The sequence below is a fragment of the Heterodontus francisci genome, chromosome 16 (genome assembly GCF_036365525.1).
Source record: "Heterodontus francisci isolate sHetFra1 chromosome 16, sHetFra1.hap1, whole genome shotgun sequence".
NCBI lineage: Eukaryota > Metazoa > Chordata > Chondrichthyes > Heterodontiformes > Heterodontidae > Heterodontus > Heterodontus francisci.
The window spans coordinates 54,101,456-54,123,920 of NC_090386.1; the positions used below are offsets into that span (position 1 = coordinate 54,101,456).

The following is a 22,465-nucleotide window of genomic DNA, read 5'->3' on the forward strand; positions in this document are numbered from 1 at the left end:
GGTGAGAAACTGGAGTGCCACACTACCGTTCTGGAGTTAAAGGTAATTACATCAGCAAGAGGACAGATATGACCCGAGTGGACTGGGCAGCAAGTCGAAGAGGTAGGACAGTTGATGAGCAGTGGCAGATGTTTAAGGAGATATTCAATTCCTCCCAACTAAAATATATTCCAGAGAATAAGAAAGATTGTAAGAGGGGGAAAAAACATCCATGGCTAAGCAAGGAAGTTAAGGATAACATAAGACAAAAACTAAGGCATACTATATTGCAAAGGCCAGTGACAGGCTGGAAGATTGGCAAATGTTTAAAGATCGACAAAGGGTTACTAAAAAAGTTTAAAAAAGAGCAAAGGTAAATTATGAAAGAAAACTAGCGCAAAATATAAAAACGGATAGCAAAAGCTTCTATAAGTATATAAAAGGGAAGAAAGTAGCTAAATTGAATGTTGGTCCCTTGGAGGATGTGACTGGGGAGTCAATAGTGGGCAACACAGAAATGGCGAAGACACTAAATCAATATTTTGCCTCAGTTTTTACAGTGGAGGACACGAGTACCATCCCAAGAGTAACAGGTAATACAGAGGTTAGAGAAAGGGAGGAACTTAGAATAATCATCATCACTAGGGAAAAAGTACTGAGCAAACTATTAGGATTGAAGGCAGACAAGTCTTCAGGACCTGATGGCTTACATCCTAGGGTCTTAAAGGAAGTGGCATTGGAGATGGTAGATCCATTGATTATAATATTCCAAAATTCCCTGGATGCAGGAAAGTTTCCAGTGGGTTGGAAAAATCCTAATATAATTTATTCAAAAAGAGAGGGACTCAGAAAATAGGAAACTATAGACCAGTTAGTTTAACATCTGTTGTTGGGAAATTGTTAGAATCCATTATTAAGGAAGTAATAACAGGACATTTAGAAAGTCAAAATGCAATCCATCAGAGTCAGCATGGTCTTATGAAGGGTAAATCGTGTTTGACTAATTTGCTTAGAGTTCTTCGAAGATGTAACAAGTAAAGTAGATAATGGAGATCCTGTAGATGTAGTATATCTGGACTTCCAGAAGGCATTTGATAAGATGCCGCACAAAAGGTAAATACACAAGGTAAGATCACATGGAGTTAGAGGCAATTTATTAACTTGGATAGAGGATTGGCTAACCAACAGAAAACAGAGAGTCGGAATAAAAGGGTCTTTTTCTTGTTGGCAAGATGTAATTAGTGGGGTGCCACAGGGTTCGGTCCTCGGGCTGCAACTATTTACAATCTATATTAATGACTTGGATGCAGGGATAGAAGGTACTATAGCCAAATTTGCAGATGACATTAAAATAGGTGGGATAGTAAGTTGCAATAAAGAAATAAGAGATCTACAAATGGATATGGATAGGTTAGGTGAATGGGCCAAAATTTGGCAGATGGAGTTTAACGTTGATAAGTGTGAGGTTATCCATTTTGGTCGGAAGAATAGAAAGGCAAATTATTATCTAAATGGAGAGAAACTTCAGAGTGTTTCGGTGCAGAGGGATCTGGGAGTCCTCTTACATGAATCGCAGAAAACTAGTATGCAGGTGCAGCAGGTAGTAAAGAAGGCAAATGGAATTTTGGCATTTATTGCTGAAGGAATAGAGTATAAAAGTAGGGACGTGTTGCTGCAACTGTACAAGGCATTAATGAGACCGCACCTGGAGTATTGCGTACAGTTTGGGTCCTCTTACTTGAGGAGGGATGTAGTTGCATTGGAGGCAGTTCAGAGGAGGTTCACTAGATTGATTCCAGAGATGAGGGGTGTGTCTTATGAAGGGAGGTTTAGGCCTTTACTCTCTAGGGTTTAGAAGAATGAGAGGAGATCAATTGAGGTATATAAGATGATTAAGGGAGTTGACAAAGTAGATGTAGACAGAATGTTTCCTCTGGTGGGGCAATCTAGAATAAGAGGTCATAGTTTTAGGATAAGGGGTAGCAGATTTAAAACAGAGATGAGGAGAAATTACTTCTCTCAAAGGGTCATGAGTCTATGGAATTCACTACCCCAGAGTGCGTTGGATGCCAGGACATTGAGTAAATTTAAGGAGGGGATAGACAGATTTTTAATTAGTAATGGGTTGAAGAGTTATGGAGAATGGGCAGGAAAGTGGAGTTGAGGCTGAGATGAGATTAGCCACGATCGTATTGAATGGCGAAGCAGGCTCTAGGGGCTGAATGGCCTACTCCTGCTCCTAGTTCTTATGTTCTTATGCCACATGAACATTATAACTTAAAATTGCAAGCCCCTGACCTTTGCATGGTAGCAGGCAGTGTTGGAACAAGGAACAAAGGACCATGCCCTGACACATTCAACCAACAATGGACTTTTGATTACCAGACATTGAAGCATTCCAGGTTAACTACTAAGATGGCCCAATACACAGAAGAAGTGGTCAGACCAGTTTTGGTCACATGACTGACTGACTGTTGGAGTTTTTGAATTTTAACTTCCAACAGAGGATTTGAACTCAGAAAGCCTTGTGCTCCCAGTTGGAACAGAACCTCCTCTCCAGTCCTGCATGCCTCCATCACTTTCCCATGGAACTGAATCTTGTGAAAACACGTGAACCTCAAAGAGAGAAAAGTCTCCTACCTGAACAAGGTTTAAGAAGAACATTGGACCCCGATGAACAGCAAGACTACCTACAATCAAGTGAGCTCGAAGCACAGTAAACAAGAAACTCTTCTGATATTGCCTCAAACCCCTCTCTACCATATTTTCCTCTCCTCTTTTCTGTCCCTATTTGCATATGTATATCTCGTGTGCATGCTAGCTTTGGCGTGTCGTATATCCGTAAGCATCAAGCGTATTAGAGTTTAAGTCTAAATTTTAATAAATTTCACTTTTCTCCTTTAAATCTGAGAAAACCTGGTGTGTTTGTTTCTTTGACTTATAATTGGAAAGCTGCGAACAAGGATTCACAAAGAGGGAGCTCAAAACACAGTGTGTTTAAAAATAAACCCTGTTACAATAAGATAATAACAAACCTTTAGACACCCTTCTCACCTGGCTGTAACAAACAACCTTTCTGACCCAACGAGGTGATCCTGGGGCATTCCCAGTTGTTCATTCTTGTCCCCGGCTACTTGCCTTCCTTTCACTCTCCCACTTTCTATCCTTCTCGGGTTTATAGGGGTTACGGACAAAAGAAGATGGCTTATTCACAAGCTCAAAATCATCAGCAATTTCTGCTGCTTGCCCAGCTTTCAAAACTTTCAGGTTATCTACATGGGTTCTCACTAATGAAGAAATGGAGTTTTTAAACTCTTCTACGAGAATCAAATCTTGAAGGTTCTCATATGTGGTTTCTATCTTCAATCTCCGTAAGCTCCTAAACTTCTGACGGTAAGCTTCAGGGACTCATACACAGCGGAATAGTCTTTTTGTCATCTCATAATCTGCAGAAGCCACTTCAGGAAGCACGGCATAAGCTTCATGAGCTCTGTCTACCAATCTGCCCTGCATCAGCAATGTCTAGTTTTCTTTTGGCCATTTCATCGGTTTGGCTATTTTTACAAAAGATATGAAAAATGCTTCTATGTCCCTTTCCTCAAACATAGGAAGAGCCTGTATAAATTTAAACAACTTTTCGCTGGGTCCTGATCTAAATTCAGATTCTTTCTGACCCGAATTTTCCCTGAATTCAAGATTATCCTTTTATCTTAGTTCCATCTCTTTTAACTTAAATTCCCTCTCTTCCCTTTCACTTTCTTTCCGAAATGGTCTCTCTTTCTCCCTTTCCTCTTTTTCCAATTCAAGTTTTCTTATTGCTATTGCTTTTTCTTTTTCCCTTTTTTCTTTTTCCTATTCAGGTTTTCTTAATTCTTTTTCCACCTCAAGTGTTTTGATTTCTGACTGAATCCTAGCTAATATCACTGCATCACTCTTGGACCTACAACTTTCTTTTTCCTCATGTTTCCCTTCATCATCTTCTTCTACTAATTCCAGATGTTTGGCTATTATGTCAATTATCTCGTTTTTTTTGGCACCTGATTTCAATTCTAACCTCAAATTTGCTGCCAATACTTTTAATTTGTTCTTAAAGTTATTGAGTCACTCAGGGAAACATTCTACATTCCCAAAATCTCTGCTGCAACCACTAATGCCATTATTATGGTATAGGCTGTACCTTATTATACAAGAGACCTCGTTCTTTTATTTCCTTTGTAATTGGCGTTAGATTTAGATCCCAACAATCGAGTTTGCAATTGCTTTGATCCCAGACATGAGAGCAATTAAATATGATGCCAAATGCAAGATCTAAATTTAAATATGTTATCCCAGAGATGAGTAATTAATATGATTCCAAATGCGAGCGCTTCAATTAGTCGCATTCTGATCCCAGACACGAGCTGCTTAATTAAAATATGATTCAATCATGGTGAACCCCAAATTGATATGTTACAACCAACCGCTCAAGTCAAAGCCCCCAATCAAAATATATGATTCTGACTGCACTGTCAATTCAGTCCTGTCGCTCCACAGATCGCCTAACGTATCACTTTAAACTTTCCAAATTAAAGAAATCCATAGCCGAATTGAACCATCTATTAACCCCCCCCCCCCCCGCCCCTCCACCCCCCTGAATGAGGCACACCAAACCAGGTGTCTTTAGATCAACAAATTAACTGTTTATTAGAAACACTAAACCCTTAAACACTACTAGATAAAAACATTTAAAAATAGAAACATTAGTATCCTTGCAGATTTACACTTCCCGATAAAAAGTCCTCTGATTAAAGTCCACTCGTGTTCTTCCAGGGTCCAATGAGGGAAGAAGAATGTCCAACATCCGAAGCTTCAACTCCTCTTGCATCCAGCGATGATCACCCGCAGATCAACCACTTGCAAACACTTTTCAATGAATCAATTTGACTTTAGAATTTTGAGGGTTAATAAAAGTCACAGTCTAACTTCCCTTCCTTCAGTTTAAATTAGCGGAGAACTCTGTTCATTTCATGTTGACCCAGCTGTCTGTCTGTTAGAACAGTCTGTCTCGACTAAAAGCCAGTTCAAAACTTAATTGCAACATTGTATAATCGATTCTCAGTCTCTGAATGACTGTGTCCAAGGCAACCAGGATGCACCTGCTGAAATTGGTTGGTTCTTCCACTCTGTATGGTTGTATCCAATGGCTACCAGAATTTACCTTCTTGATAACTCCTGAGGCTTGCTTGTTCTTAAAGCAGTACTGATCCTTTGCTGACTTAAAGACATACCGCAGATATCCCCCCAAAAAAGTATCATGACAAGTGTCAGTGGAGCAAAAGTGAACTGGGTAAGAGCTTGGTGCTGCACAGTTGTCAGGGAGAGTGGGCACTCAGTGCCAGGCTTTGAATGGGGTCAGCACCCCCTGGCATCATGGGACAGACGTATCATGATGACTGATTGTGTGTGTGATCTTGAGTGTTAGATACTATATGGTACTTGAAAGAGAAACTGAAAGGAACTCTCTGTACTATGGGGAGTCACCTGACCTGGGGGGTTGTTGCAATGTCAGATAGCACATGTAGCAGCACTAAGAAACAACCTCCGTTAAATGCTTGTTAAATCTTTGTCAAAGTTAAATCTGTGGCTTCAAGCGTGATTCTTTCAGACTGAGATGTGACCTTGGCAATGAGGATCAAAAGAAAAAGTACAGAGGTAAATACAGAGATATTTAGGATTGTGTCACAGCATTTGCTGGAGCTGATACGTCTGCAGTCCCAGGAATTAAGCCGTTTGATCCCACTGGTGATGCCAGTACCGCCAACGTGAAATGGAAAGCGTGGCAGGAGGAGTTCGAAGCGTATGCTGACAGTCGCAGTTTGTTTTTGGATGGGGCAATGGAGGTGCAGAAAGAACAGCGACAGACCTTACCGATGTTCAAAGCGGGTGCTTTGGTGAGGGAGACTTTCAAGACTTTGCCTGACACAGAGAAAAACAGGATTATGAATGTCCTGTGAATGCTTTGAAGGACCATTATGTGGTGACACCAAATGCTGCATTCCAAAGGCATGTTTTCCGTCAGATGCGACAGAAAGACGGGGAAAAGGTAGCCCAATTTGTGACTCATATGAAGCAGGCACAATTATGTTGTGACGAATCTGAATAACCAGATAATGGATCAGGTGGTATAACATTGCAAGCTGGATACGTTGAGACACAGGCTGCTGGAAAGAGGAGGCGACTTAACGTTGGATGACACTTTGAAAATAGTGGCTGCATTGGAAGCAGTGCATGAACAAGTTCACAGCATGAAACTTGGCCCCACCTCCGCCAAGCAGTGCATGAACAAGTTCACAGCATGAAACTTGGCCCCACCTCCGCCATCAGCACGACAAAATCTGAGGTTAACCAAGTGGCACAACAGGATCCAGGGATGTGTAAATGTAAATAGCAAAAGTCTGAGAGAGAGTGTTTCAGATGTAGCAACTTGGGGCACTATGGAAGAGATGCCTGCTGCCCTGCCAAGGGAAAGGTATGCAGAAGATGTGGGGGCAGAGACCATTTTGCCAAGAAGTGCAGAAGCAAAGCTGAACAGAGTGAAAAGCCTGGCAAACCATGCAAAAGAGAGATGAAAGTAGTACAACTGTGAGATGAGTTGAAGAAGATGCAGTGAGTGAGGACATGAACAGCAATCATGGATGTTAACTTGTCAGCAGACCCAATGAACCAGAATCAATATGCAGTACACTGTTACCAACTGGACCATGGGAGGATGTGGCAGTTGAATTCTTCGGCCCACTTCCATCAGAAAAGTCCATACTAATGGTGATTTACTATGATATGTGGTAATGAAGTCTACAACGGCAGAGAAAACAGTGTTTGCATTGACTGAAATATTTGCAAGGTACAGTCTACCAGTCACTCTGTATTCAGACAACGGGCCACAATTCATTTCACAGACCTTTGCAGATTACATGCAAGTCATGGGCATTCACCGTCACAGAGTAACTCCCAAATGATCATCGGCAAATGGGGAAGTGGAAAGATAAAACCAATCCTTAGAGAAACAGATGAGGATTGGGCGGCACAGTGCGCAATGGTTAGCACCGCAGCCTCACAGCTCCAGTGACCCGGGTTCAATTCTGGGTACTGCCTGTGTGGAGTTTGCAAGTTCTCCCTGTGTTTGCATGGGTTTCCTCCGGGTACTCCGGTTTCCTCCCACATGCCAAAGACTTGCAGGTTGATAGGTAAATTGGCCATTAGCAATTGCCCCTAGCATAGGTACGTGGTAGAGAAATATAGGGACAGGTGGGGATGTGGTAGGAATATGGAATTAGTGTAGGATTAGTATAAATGGGTGGTTGATGGTCAGCACAGACTCAGTGGGCCGAAGGGCCTGTTTCAGTGCTGTATCTCTAAACTAAACTAAACTAAACATTGCTCAGGCTGAGGGTAAAGACTGGAAGGAGATGTTGTTGTCATATGTGATGTATAGAGCAACTACACACTCGATGACAGGAAAGAGCCCAGCTGAGTTATTATTTGAATGCAAAATACGCACCAAGATACAAGAGCTGAGGGACATTAGAGTGATCAGGAGGTTCGAGATCATGATGCTGAGAAAAAGGGTGCTGCAAAGTTTTATGCAGATCACAGAAGGAGAGCGAGACAATCTGATGTGATGCCAGGTGATGAAGTATTGCTGAGACGGGAGAGTCCAAGTAAGATGGATACACCATATTATCCCAAGCCATACATGGTTATTGCCAAGAAGGGAAACAGTGTGACTGTGCAGTCACCAGAAGGAGTACTGTATAACAGAAATTCTTCATGTGTCAAAAAGTATCATGGTGACAAAGACACAGCAGCAGATGAACCAGATGTAGGAGCTGAGGTGAAGCTGACATCCAGTTATCCAAGCCAGTGATGCTGTTGGCAGGCAGACAGCTTGGTGTCCAGAGGGAGAAACATCGGTTCCAGTGGGGCTGACAGCACTTCCTAATCCTGACATGGTGACAAGAGCTCCTGAGACAACAGGAAAACCACAGTACGTGAGGAGACCACCAAAGTGATATGAAGATTTTGTGTGTGATTTATTGACAGAACATGAAATTGGCAATCAGTTTGGAGCAACAACTGGTGATTTAAAACAATGTGATTTTAAGTTGCAAAGCAGCAAATCTTGACAGAAAGCATGTGCCTAGATGTGAAGTTTTGTGTTGTGATTATGTTCAAAACAAAAAGGGTGTATACTGAACACTGCCCTTGAAAGCAAATGTAATTGAAGAAATTCATTGAATCGGTGAGTTAGGAAAATAATGGTTTGTTAAGTTGTTTGCAAAATGTAGAGATAACTGAGAACCAGTGCCACAGGAGACTACGACTTTCAGGCAGACAGGTCACTGATATCTGAGCCCTCATCGCCGAAGAGCTCATACCTCGCATCATGCCCTGCCAGTGGCCATCAAAGTCAATGTAGCTTTGAACTTCTTCACTTCTGGCTCCTTCCAAAGATCAGCTTGGCCCCCCGAGATGGGTTCAGGGGCGGGGGGGGTGCCCATAGAGGCAGGGGGTTGAGGGCCCATTGCCTCTCCATCAAAATGCAATTTTGTCGGGGCCGTGATATGCCAAATATGGCCTTCCCAACTAGAGGCTAATTCAGGTCCTTAAATGGTCTATCAACAGCCACTTAAGGGCCTCTCCCTGCAACCACTGGGATTTGACCAGCAGCAGGGGGCCTCCGCCACACAGGGAGGTTGCCCAGTATAACAAGGCAACCTCAGTGCGGGCTTTGGTGGGGAGCCCTCCTATGTGGGCAATCTGTGGCCCACGGGGGCCCCTGCTGGGAAAAACTGCACCTCCTTGAACCACCCTCCCCCTGCACTAAACACCCACCCTCCTCCCCCCTACTTCGCCAGGACCTGCCAGCCTGGCCCCGGTGACCTCACCTCAGTCACCCTGGATCTGGACCTGGATCCCAAGGTTTTTTGCAGTACTGGCAGTGGCCACCACTCCCGGTGGCACTGCTTATACTACTGAGCATCCAAACCACTGATTGGCCGGAAGCTCTTGGAGGCAGGATCCCCATCTTTAAATGGATGTGGGTCCCAGCACCAGGCTGTTAATTGGCCCGACGCCATATGATCATACTAGGGGGGCTCCCGCTGGCCAAGGCGGGATTCCCTGCACCTTTTCAGCTCGGCGCCAGGAGCCCCACCAGTGCCCTTCATCTGAACCACCTCCTTTCCTACCCCCACTGGATCTGAGTGGACAGGAAACCTGTCTCCAGGTCAATTAAGGGCTCACCGCCGTGAAAATCTGAACTTTAATCAGTTTCCCACCGGAGGCGGGATTCTGACCCAAAAACAGACCCGGCGGAAATTCAGCCCTCTTCCTCTAATCTTAACTTTCATTGATGTTCCTGAGGTCCCATGTGTCCTGTTAACCTCGTCATGCTATTATTAGTTCATATTTCCAAAAATCTCTGTTACAGAAATAATTGGAGCTGACAGGTGGGGGGATTAATTCCAACTAACAGTGCTCACCTTAGTTTCTGGGCCCATGTTGCAGCATGCAGCTATATGGAAGAGAGAAATAGATTAATTCCATCACACTTCTCTTCAAGAATACATTTACAAAATTCAAGAATTGTGGCAGACAGTACTGCAGTCAATTATTTGCTTAAGACTGAAAATGCAATTTTTCTAATTATTTCTGATAATTTGTTTTGAGGTTTTGTAATGGTTTTGAAATATTGCATAAACAAAATTAATGAAATAAAAATTCCTTTGGTGGCACAGACTTAAGGGGCTGAATGGCCCATTCCAATTCCTAATTCCCTTCTTAAGCTATGCAAGGGCAGGCAGGTAGTTAAAATGAAGAGGGTGAAATATTCACTCCATTCCTGCTCAATTCTGATTTTAAAATGCCTGATTTTTCAGGCATGCACAGTGCCCACCTGAGTCAGACAGGAGCCTTTTAGTTTATACAAATTGGGGTCCTTTTATGACAGACCATGATGCCATTTTACCTCGCAAGAGAATGGTGTGTCTGCAGTGGCCTCACCCTGGTCCCAAAAAGGCCTTTCCTTTCTGGGGACAGGAGGTGAAGGATTTTGCTGGGGACCTTCATATGGACGGGTGCCTCATTATTGTACGTAGGACCCTGATGCAATTTTGGGTTTCTACTGGGCTGAGTGCGCCGTGCACAAGCTTCACCCAGTAGAACATACAGAGCTTAGAGTAAAGGTAAGTCTGGAAATATCATAAAGTAAATAAGAGAACAACTTGCCTTAGAGTGACCTAACCAGCAATCCTTAAAAGGAAATGCTGGAAGCTGTGGCATAGTGCTAAAGTCACTAGACTAGTAATCCAGAGCCCAGGCTAATGCTCTGGGACATGGGTTCGAATCCCACCACAGCAGATGGTGAAATTTGAATTCAATTAATAAATCTGGAATTAAAAGCTAGATTAATGGTGACGATGAAACCATTGTTGATTGTTGTAAAAACCCGTCTGGTCCATTAATGTCCTTTAAGGAAAGGAATCTGCTGTCCTTATATGGGGTGGTCTACATTTGACTCTTAATTGCCCTCTGAAATGGCCTAGCAAGCCACTCAGTTCAAGAGCAATTAGGGGTGGGCAATAAATGCTGGCCTTGCCAGTGACGCCCACATCCCACAAAACGAATCAAAAAAAAGTGGAAAAGCTGACTAATTTGTGTGATCCTGCTTGCTGCACCCTCACCCCCCAAGTCCTCCGAGCTATTGCCTGCCTGCCCTCAGTCCAAACATAAAGCCACCTCATTAAAGACATGTGCCCTTCACCCAATGTGCACCCAAACTGAGAATTAGCCCACTGTGTTGGTTGTGGGGGTAGGGGTAAAAACTGTGCCATTGCCTGTAGATTGCAGCAGGCCAGGGTTGAATTTAGCAATTGATAAATATTCTGAAATTTAGCTTTTCCAGGAGATGATGCAATATTTATTTATTGCATTCCCTGAGGAAATTAAATAGGTGGGAAACAGTCCATAACTGAGTAAATTGCATGGGATCTTAGCATTGTGTGTGTGTGTTCTGTTGTAATTGGCACTTCTGGTTTGACTCTAATCAAGTGTTTTTACATTTTTATTCTACAACAGGCAACAGATTTACATCAGAATATGCATGTCTCCTGGCTACCTGTGCTTGGGCATATGCTTTGATATTTGCTATTTCTCCTCTAGCAAATTGGGGTCATTATGGACTGGAGCCTTATGGGACCGCTTGCTGCATAGATTGGAAAGCATCAAATACAGATCCCAATGCAATGTCCTACATTGTTGCACTCTTTGTGTTTTGCTACATCTTCCCCAGTGGTATAATCACTACGTCATACACTCTCATCCTGTTAACTATAAAAGGATCAAGAAGAGCAGTGCAACAGCATGTGTCAACACAAACAAACTCAAGCAATGCTCACAACTTAATTATAAAGGTAAGTATGGAAATATCATAATGTAAGTAACAGAAAAACGTGGCTAGAAACTGTTAGCCTCTAGTGATGTAAAGTCAATAACAGAAAATGCTGGAAATACTCAGCAGGTCAGGCAGCTCTATGTACAGAAAAACAGTTAACGTTTCAGGTCGATCACCTTTCCGTCTGCTTCTCTTTCCACAGATGCTGTCAGACCTGCTGAGCATTTCCAGCATTTTCTGCTTTCATTACAGATTTTCAGAATCCGCAGTATTTTGCTTTTGTGTTGATGTAAAGTTAATGGCTAAAATTTTATGCCCCCACCCCACCACCCCACACACCCAGGAGTGGGCTGGAGGTGGATGGCGGGGGGTGTAAAATCAAGTGGGAGGCGGGGTTTCCGTTCCCATCACCTACTTACCCCCATTGCTATTTTGTCAGCAGTGGGGGAGGTGGTGAACAGCCCACCCGCCCCAGGCCAATTGAGGCCCTTAAGTGGCCAATTAATTGGGCACCTTGCCAGCTGAGAGGGCTGACTGGTAATACCTGGCGACCTCCTTGTGGGCTTGGGGTGCCTTCCTGATCGGGCACCCTGTTCTCCCTGGATGTCCCCCCCTCCCCACCCCAGAACAGCACATGTCTCCCCCCACTGGAGCACCTCCCCTCGCCCTCTTGATCAACCCCCATCTCTGGCTGGGGCCCAGCTGATTGTCCCCGGCGAGGCCCAAAACCCCACTCACCTTTATCGGAGCTGGCGTCCTGTTGCTTCTCTAGCTGGGTGCAGTCCCAGCAGTGGCCAGTGCTTCCAGGGGCGCTGCTGGGACTGAGGATTTGCCAGCTCTCTGATTGATTGACAGCTCTTGAAAGCTGGACTTCCTGCCTCAGAGGGGCGGAAGTCCCGACCGTGGCCAATTAAGGGCCTGGGCCACGTAAAATTGCTGTGTGGCTTCTAGGTCCAGCAGAGACGGACCTGCCCCCGACTTTTCAGCTGGTGGGCAGGACCACTGCCACCATGTAAAATTCCAGCCGATATTAGATTAATTTGTGGGGGTGGAATTTGGGGCAGAACCTGGTTATGCACAGTGTCTGCTTTTTTTTTATGCACAGTGAAATATTTGGTGCATAGGGAAGCCTGCCAAGAAGATGAACAAAGACAGGAAAAAGCACATGGAAGGCAAGCACTAAGGGAATACACAAGGGTGATTAATTGATGTTTGTATGCAATATGGCATGGTTTGATTTATAAATTTGATTTGGAATATTTATTTTGTGCTGGCTTTTTGCATTTTGGCCAAGCAGATGCTGTGATGGTTAGTAACAGAGGGAAGGTAAGTGTGAGACGGTTATTGAATGGGGAATTGGGGTTGCATTTACTTGTATCACAGCTGTATGAGGTGATCATGGACAGCCCTGCCAGAATTAGGCTGCGTTGGTTGCCACCTCCCTTCCTTTCCTCCCTCCTGCTCCTGCTCATCAGCTGGCCACCAGATGGCTGGTGGCAAGAGAGATGCCCTCATGATGACGAGGTTGTGCAGCAAACAGCAGACCAATATGAATCGTAACATACATGCTCTGCCAAGTACTTCAGGGCTCCTCCAGAGCGGTCCAGGCAGCATCATTGTTTCAGCACGCCAATGGTCTGCCCTAACACATTTTGTGTGGCAGCATGGCTTTTGTGAAATGCATGCTGCACACGTGTGCATGGGCTACGCACTGGAGTCATGGTGTCAACAGAGAGCCCTTGTCACCCAATAGCCACCCTTTTGGTTTGCTGTGTGGCTCAAAGGCAGACTGCCGCAGAATGAAGGCATCATGACCGCTGCCAGGATTAACCTTCATGAAACACTGTGTATGGTTGCACACCAGCTAGATGTTGAGTGAGTGGGCCCCTCTGTGGTTGTGGTGCATCTCAGAGTTGACATGTGGCACCTGCAAAACAACATGTGTGCAGTCAATGGCACCCTGCACGATGAGGAAGCCTGGAATCCTCGCAAAACCACATGCTCGCTCCTGCTGCTTCTTTCTGGCAAGAGAAAATGAAATGTATTCAGTTCCCTTGGAATACAGAGCATCAGCAACAGTAGATGGCAAACTGTGAGATGTTGCAAATATCACCTGCACCAGCCTGGAAGGAGCTTGGTGCATAGAAGTTATTAGCTGTGGTCACCTTCACAGCCACTGGCGGTGCCATCCTTGCCCTGCTTTAAGGTTTCAGTTGTAGCTGCAGCAGGTGGCAGATTTCAATGAGGAGCTCTTTCGTGAAGCATAGATATCTGGGACATTGTTCCTCACTGAGGTTCAGGTCAGAGAATTGCTTCCTGAACACCCTGAGCAGATATGGCCTCCTGCTGAGACCCCTTCTCCCAACTCCTCTTTCTTCCAGCAGCTTGACCTGCTGTCTGTTGTCTTTCCTCAGTCTCTAGGTCATGCTGTAGTCCTGCTGCATGGGAGCAAGTGGTTTGTGCAGAATCCCTGAAGTCAGGAAAAAGTCCTTCAACACATGCCAGGCCACTCCCTGTAGATTTTAGCAACTTTATATAACTCTAGAAAGCACCAAAAACCTCTGCAATCACAGCAAGAGCCATTAGAAATCAATCAGCAACTAACCTGAAAGTAGTTGATGATGCTTTTCAATAGCATTGGTGAGGGTTCCATCCTGCTGCTGAACGTGTGATCAACTGTGCGTAACGAGATGACGTTAGCTGGAATGTTGAACTCAAAAATGGCAGAGCCGGTAACAAATCATTGTTACCCGCTGAGTGACGTCATGATCTGCATTCTTCCGGTGGACGATTCCTGCGCGCACACTAATACCCTCACCAAAATAGCGTCCATTGCAGTTTGCACCAGAAGTGTGCACACGTGCCGTGGTTGCCACTTTGGAGCCAAAACTGCACAAGTAGGGCTGAATTATGTCCGGCCAGAAGGAGTAGGAGTGGAGGCTTGGGGGTCCGAAAAATCAGGATGGACACGTTTGCCCGGAAACCTGGTGTTGTTCCGGAGTTTGTCAGCAGCTGGAAAGCTCGGAGGCGGCATTGTTGCCCCGAGACGGCGGGACTGCCATTTAAATTGCTGAACAGCTAGTTTAGCTAGTGATCGCAATTTTATGGGGGGGGGAGGGTTAAATTTTGTCACAGTCATTGCTGCTGTGAACTAATGTGACCATTCGCTCTTTGTTATTCTACAGTTGAGTGTGGCTGTGTGCATTGGATTCTTAACAGCATGGACACCATATGCCATTACAGCAATGTGGGCGGCATTTGGGAATGCTAACAAGGTTCCACCATTGGCATTTGCTCTGTCAGCTATATTTGCAAAATCATCTACATTATACAACCCAGTCATCCATCTGCTGTTTAAACCAAACTTTCGAAAGTTTCTGAGCAAAGAAGTGGCACACTTACTCAATCTGTGCAGGCAGCAGCGTGGACCCTGCAGCAGTGGACCTGATCTTTCTTTAAAACCAATTGGTGATCAGTCGACATTGAATTTGCCCAAGCTTCCAAATGGATTTGTGAATATGCCGGATGCCTGCGACACATGCAAAGATACATTTGAGCATTTTGGTAACCATCCGAAATTTCAGAGTTCAGGAGGATCCACATCCAAAGCCAGTACTGATACTTCAAGTGATAACAATACAGTACACGGACCCATACTAACAACTACATTTGTGATGCTAACTGGAAGCATGACATCTCCAACTGAAAATATTGAGATTGCAATAGACACACTGCCCAACAAGCCTGATAAAGATCTACTATAACATGATAAAATTTCATTACATTTTTTATCACTTTTAACACTGAAAGCATCGTGCAGATCCACCTAGGGTAACAAAACAGATTATTCAGTATGTTGAAGATGTATAAGATATTTACAACAATCAAGAGATCATATAAATTGTTATCTCAAAAGTTTGCAATTTTTAGTACCACTTTAGTCATAGAGTCATAGAGTTACACAGCACAGAAACAGGCCCTTCGGCCCATCACATCTGTGCCGGCCATCAAGCACCTATACCTTCTAATCCCATTTTCCAGCATTTGGCTCGTAGCCTTGTATGTTATGGCTATTCAAGTGCTCATCTAAATACTTCTTAAATGTTGTGAGGGTTCCTGCCTTTACCACCCCTTCAGGCAGTGTATTCCAGATTCCGACCACCCTCTGGGTGAAAAGTCTTTTCCTCAAATCCCCTCTAAACCTCCTGACCTTTACCTTAAATCTATGCCCCCTGGTTATTGGCACCTCCGCTAATAGAAAAAGTTTCTTCCTATGTACCTTATCTGTGCCCCTCATAATTCTGTATACCTCAATCAGGTCCCCTCTCAGCCTTCTCTGCTCTAAGGAAAACAACCCTAGCCTATCCAGTCTCTCTTCATAGCTGAAATGATCCAGCCCAGGCAACATCTTGGTGAATCTCCTCTGCACCATCTCCAGTGCAATCACATCCTTCTTATGGTGTGGCGACCAGAACTGTACACAGTACTCTAGCTGTGGCCTAACTAACGTTTTATACAGCTCCTTCATAACCTCCCTGCTCTTATATTCTGTGCCTTGGCTAATAAAGGCAAGTACCCCAAATGCCTTCCAAACCACCTTATCTACCTGTGCTGTTGCCTTCAGTGATCTATGGACAAGTACACCAAGGTCCCTCTGACCCTCTGTACTTCCTAGGGTCCTACCATCCATTGTATAGTCCCTTGCCTTGTTAGTCCTCCCAAAATGCATCACCTCACACTTCTCAGGATTAAATTCCATTTGCCATAGCTCCGCTCATCTTACCAGCCCATCTATATCATCTTGTAATCTAAGGTTTTCCTCCTCACGATTTACGACACCACCAATTTTCATGTCATCTGCAAACTTACTGATCATACCTCTTATATTCACATCTAAATCATTAATGTACACTAAAAACAGCAAGGGTCCCAGCACCGATCGCAATGATACACCACTGGTCACAGGCTTCCAATCGCAAATACAACTCTCGACCATCACCCTCTGCCTCCTGCCACTAAGCCAATTTTGGATCCAATTTGCCAAATTGCCCTGGATCCCAAGAGCTCTTACCTTCTTGACTAATCTCCCATGCGGGACCTTAGCAAAAACCTTACTGCAGTCCATGTAGATTACATCAACTGCTTTACCCTCATGTACACATCTAGTCACCTCCTCAAAAAATTCAGTCAAGTTTGTTAGACATGATCACCCCCTGACAAAGCCATGCTGACTATCCTTGATTAATCCCTGCCTCTCCAAGTAGAGATTAATCCTGTCCCTCAGAATTTTTTCCAATAGTTTCCCTACCACTGATGTTAGACTCACTGGCCTGTAATTACCTGGTTTATCCCTGCTACCCTTCTTGAATAATAGTGCCACATTCACTGTCCTCCAGTCCTCTGGCACCTCTCCTATGGCCAGAGAGGATTTGAAAAGTTGTGTCAGAGCCCCTGCTATCTCCTCCCTTGCCTCACATAACAGCCTTAGTTCTGTATATTTGGAATAAGTTTATGAAGTAATGTGTTAACACATTACATGAAATCTCTCTGTCTAAGAATTAAAAATGTCTAAAGTAAACAGTTTATGAATGTGCTATTGTGTTTGTATGTTAACGTCACACAGCATAGTTTCACCCCGTGTATATAGCAACATGTTGAAACATTCCTCAAACACTGGGGGAGCTTTAACCCCTAAGAATAGGTGGGTTGAGGGCAGATAAAGAGTTAAAATAATGATTAGATCGTGACCACAACCCAGCTCCAATGCATCCACTTTCAGGTTTAACGGAGGCATATGAGCAACCTGCTCCCTGAAGTCAGGACTTTATTTAGAGTGGGTGGGCAGGCACTTAGCACAGCAATTTGGTTCCTTTAGAGGCAATCATGAGGTTTTTTCATCTGAATTTTACTTAGATCTAAATTTAACATCTCCAGCATGGGTTTCCTGGGGCTCAGGAAACAGACTGGTGAAACAGAGGCAATATTCAACCAGCTCAGGTGGGTATTTAAACTTGTCATTGTCCCATCTGAATAAAATCTAACTGATTAAAGTTGGTGTCTCAGTTCCCTCTGGCAAATGTTTGACACAGAGTTCTTGTGTGAATACAACTTTTTCTAAACTTTGGAGGCTTTCAAACTGACTAGATCAGGATGGGAGGTGTGTTGGATGTGTTTGACAAGCACACCAGAAGAGGAAGACCACCACCATCCACCATAGCCATGCCATGCTGTGGTGGGATCACCTGTGTTTACAGGAGAAAGGTCCACAGGAGTGAAAGGGGTTGGGGGCTTAAACCACAGGATGGAGGTGAATCAGCAAATGTACTCACGTTTCCTCACCCGGTCAGGTCATTAAACTGCTTGCTGCGCTGCATCAGGACGGGGCCTCAATGCTCTTGCTCATTATCTCCTCAGCTATCTCCACCCATGCCTTCTTGGTGAGAGCCGCAGGTTTCTTCCATTGCTAGGGAGAAGTATGTCCCTCCTGTTCCTGACTGCACCCAGCAGTAATTCCAGTGATGTGTCAGTAAATCTGGGTGCTCCCCTTAATCCATATGCATCCATACTAAACACCGTCTGGTTGGTCCAATTTTCATTTAAGGACTTGTCCTTTAAATTACAGCTGTCATTTGTGTCATGCAGGTGCACATCACACCTGCAACTTGGAGGCTCAAAACCCAGAAGTCAGAATTTATTGATTTAGTTCAGCTGCAGATTCCAATCCGTTGACTTGGCTCAGGGAGGCGGTGGTGTAGTGGTATTGTCGCTGGACTAGTAATCCAGAGGCCTAGGTTGGAATTTAACATTGGGCGGGAGGCCCCGTCCACCGGCCAAAAGGTCAGGGATGAGCCCGACTTTGCTGGGCCTGGGGAGCCATGCAGGGATTTTTCGCTCCCCAGGCCTTGGGCGGGACTTCCACCTTCTGAAGGCAGGAAGTCCCACCTAATGGAGCTGCCGGCCAAACAGCGAGCCAGCAGCTCTTATTCCCAGCATGGCACTAGGAGCGGTGGCCACTGCCGGGACTACAACCAGCCATCAGAAGCAAGAAAGGACGACGGCCCCCAAATGATGGTAAGTTTTTGGGCCCTCACTGGGGACAACCGGTCGGGCCCCACCGAGGAAAGGGGAGTCAGTTGGGGGGGTGGTGGGGGAGTGTTGTGCGGTGGGGGCAGTTGGGGCTTAGGGGCGGCCCTCCATGGGGCACAGGGTGCCCAATCAGGAGGATTGCCCCCAGTCCGCAAGAAGGCCGCCAGGTTTTAGCTGGCTGTGTTCTTCGTGCCTTTGCCGTTCAGTCGATGTGGGTAAGATACTAGCGGCAGCAGGAGAAGTTTCTTAAGTGTCAGCTAATTGGCCACTAAAGGGCCTTGATTGGCCTGGGGACAGGCTGGCGGTTTCTTGCCGCTGCTGCGTCACATAAAATTGCAGTGGGGGCATGAAGGCAATGGGAATAGCCCCCTCAGCCTCCCACTCAGCTTAACAGCCCCCCCACCCCCAGCTCCCAGTTAGGGACTGTAAAATTCTGGCCCTAGGCTAATGCTCTGGGGAAATGGGCTCAAATCCCACCACAGCAGATGGTGAAATTTGAGTTCAATTAATAAATCTGAAATTAAAAAAGCCAGTTTTATGGTGACCATGAAACCATTGTCAATTGTTGTAAAAACCTATTTGGTTCACCAATGTCCTTTAGGGAAGGAAATCTACCGTCCTTACCTCGTCTGGCCTACATGTGACTCCAGACCTGCAGCAATGTGGTTGACTCTTAACTGCCCTCTGAAATGGCCTAGCAAGCCACTCAGTTGTATCAAACTACGACAAAGTCAATAAAAAAGAATGAAACCAGACGGACCACCCAGCATCGACCTAGGCACTGGAAACAACAATGGCAAACCCAGCCCTGTTGACCATGCAAAATCCTTCTTACTAACATCTTGGGGCTTGTGCCAAAATTGGGCGAGCTGTCCCACAGACTAGTCAAGCAACAGCTTGACATAGTCATTCTCATGGAATCATACCTTACAGACAATGTCCCAGACATCACCATCACCATTCCTGGATATGTCCTGTCCCACCGGCAGGACAGACCCACCAGAGGTGGCGGCACATTGATATACAGTCGGGAGGGAGTTGCTCTAGGAGTCCTCAACATTGACTCCGGACCCCATGAAGTCTCATGGCATCAGGTCAAACATGGGCAAGGAAACCTCCTGCTGATTACCACCTACAGCCCCTCCTCAGCTGATGAATCAGTGCTTCTCCATATTGAACATCAACTGGAAGGAGCACTGAGGGTAGCAAGGGCACAGAGTGTACTCTGGATGGGGGACTTCAATAAAAGCAAAATACTGCAGATGCTGGAAATCTGAAATAAAGACAAGAAATGCTGGAAATACTCAGCAGTTCTGGCAGCATCTGTGGAGAGAGAAGCAGAGTTAACGTTTCAGGTCAGTGACCCTTCTTCAGAACTGCTGGGGGACTTCAATGTCCATCACCACTACTGACCGAGCTGGACAGGTCCTAAAGGGCATCGCTGCTAGACTGGGCCTGCGGCAGGTGGTGAGGGAACCAACAAGAATTAAAAGCATATTTGATCTCACCAGTCTGCCTGCTGCAGATGCATCTGTCCATGACAGCATTGGTAGGAGTGACTACTGCACAGAACTTGTGGAGACGAAGTCCCGTCTTCACATTGAGGATACCCTCCATCGTGTTGTGTGGCACTACCACCATGCTAATGGGATAAATTCAGAACAGATCTAGCAACACAAAATTGGGCATCCATGAGGCACCGTGAGCCATCAGAAACAACAGAATTGTATTCAACCACAATCTGTAACCTCATGGTCCAGCATAACCCACATTCTACCATTAACATCAAGCTAGGGGACCAACCCTGGTTCAATGAAGAGTGCAGGAGGGCATGCCAGAAGCATCACCAGGCATACCTAAAAATGAGGTGCCAGTCTAGTGAACACAGGACTACTAGCAAGCCAAACAGTGGAAGCAGCATGCGAGAGACGGGGCTAAGTGATCCCACACCAACGGATCAGATCTAAGCTCTGCAGTCCTGCCACATCTAGTCGTGAATGGCACAAATATCCCTATCCTCAACAATAGCCCAGCACATCAGTGGAAAAGACAATGCTGAAGCATTTGCATCCATCTTCAACCAGAAGTGCTGAGTGGTTAATCCATTTCGGTCGCCTTCTGAGGCTCCCAGCATCACAGATGCCAGTCTTCAGCCAATCTGATTCACCCCATGTGATATCAAGAAATGGCTGAAGGCATTGGATACTGCAAAGGCCCTGACAACATTCTGGCAATAGTACTGAAGATTTGTGCTCCAGGACTAGCCAAGCTGTTCCAGTACAGCTACAACACTGACATCTACCCGGAAATGTGGAAAATTGCCCAGGTATGTTCTGTACACAAAAAGCAAGACAAATCCAACCCGGCCCATTCCCACTGTTACGACTAGGTGAGAAAGGTGTCTAGGGGTCCCTTTTAGCCTTCACCTGGTCTAATTGTAACAGGGTTTATGTTTTAAACACACTGTTTTTTGAGCTCCCCCTTGGTGAATCCTTGTTCACCACTTTCTAATTTTAAGGCAAATAAATGAGCATAAACAGGCTTTCTTAGGTTTAAAGAAGGAAACTGAAATTTATTAAAACTTAAACTCTAATTCAGTTAACACCTACGGATACATGCCACGCCCCACGCTAGCATGCATACGTGATACGCACATGCACATAGAGACAGAAAAGAGAAGAAAAAATAAAGTAGAGAAGTTTGAGGCAATATCAGAAGAGTTTCTTGTTACTGTGCTTTGAGCTCACTGCAGTCCTTTTGTAAGTAGTTTGCTTTTTGTTGGGGCCCAGTACTCATCTTAAACCTTGTTCACCGTAAGAGACATTTCTCTCTTGGGGTTCATGGGTCTTCAGTTCCATGAGAAAGAGATGGGAGCAGACTGGAGAGAGATGTTCTCAGTCCAGGAGCAAAGAGCTTTCTGAGTTTTAAAACTCTGTGGCAAGTTCAAATTCAAAAAACTCCAACTGCCAGTTAGTCATGTGACTAAACTAGTCTGACCAGGTCTCCTGTGTATTGAGGAAGCAGGGACTGGGTCCTTTGTTCCAACACGGTCTGCTAGTATGCAAAAAAGGTCTTTCCAGTGAGGGGCCTAGAAAATCCTTGTGATAGGCCCTCTTTTCTTCCCAGCAGCAATTTAAGTTTTAATATTCAGGTGGCAAAATAATGTGTGCCTCATTCTTGGCAGGTGGACGCCTGCATGACACCACCACACCCAGGGGAATGAAATGCGATTTGAAAAAAAACACACATTTGATTACAAGGTTTGAGAGAAATATAAGATAAAGAAAGAAAAACTCTGCATTTCTCTCATTCATTTCCATTCATTCATCAATCTTAAAGCCTATTAGAATTGTCTTTTCCGGGTGCCAGTGCAGCTTTAATTTCCCCTTTTTTGGCATCCCAGTAGCCATGTGGTTCTTTGGGGAAGTTTATCTTCAGTATGCCCATTGCTATGACTGCCTAGGGTTTTGTTCCTGTTGAGGTAATGTTTTTTTCCAGGAGTAGTGGATGGGTCTATCCTGAACTCTCTGAGTCATTCAAAGACTTTTGACTTCCCAGGATGGGTGGTTCCCTTTTTCTCTGACTGTGGGGGAGGGTTCTTTGTTAATCTCCCTTTTGTTTTCTGGGACACTCCTACGTGCAGGTATGTGTGCAGACTTGACTGCGCCATCCTGTGGCACTTCAACTAGGTGAGGCATCACCCTCACGGTTTCTGTGCCCCCTAGAGGTCTCTCTTTGTCTCTCCAGGTTCCTGTAATGCTGTTAGAATCTGCATTTACATAGGAGAATGTGGGGTCTAACTTTTCATATTTTTCGGGGTTGGCAGACCGGACAGTAGGGATTTTCATCCGTGATTCCTCCCGTACTTCCTTTAACCTGCCCTCTTGGTCACTGTTTCCCCTTCTCCTTCTTAACTTTTTCCAGCTGTGTGCCTGCCTATCCCTTTTTGTTCTCGGCGGGGGCCCCTTA

General features: G+C 45.1%; 1 protein-coding gene across 1 annotated transcript in view; it reads left to right on the forward strand.

The window, feature by feature from the left end:
• Nucleotides 1-15,174, forward strand: part of LOC137378276 (opsin-5-like) — a 38,351-nt gene extending 23,177 nt beyond the window's left edge. The window contains exons 5-6 of the mRNA XM_068048520.1: nt 11,095-11,429; nt 14,596-15,174. Of these exons, the coding sequence (XP_067904621.1) occupies nt 11,095-11,429; nt 14,596-15,174 (914 nt within the window). The remainder of the gene's footprint in view (nt 1-11,094; nt 11,430-14,595) is intronic.
• Nucleotides 15,175-22,465: the final 7,291 nt, after the last annotated feature.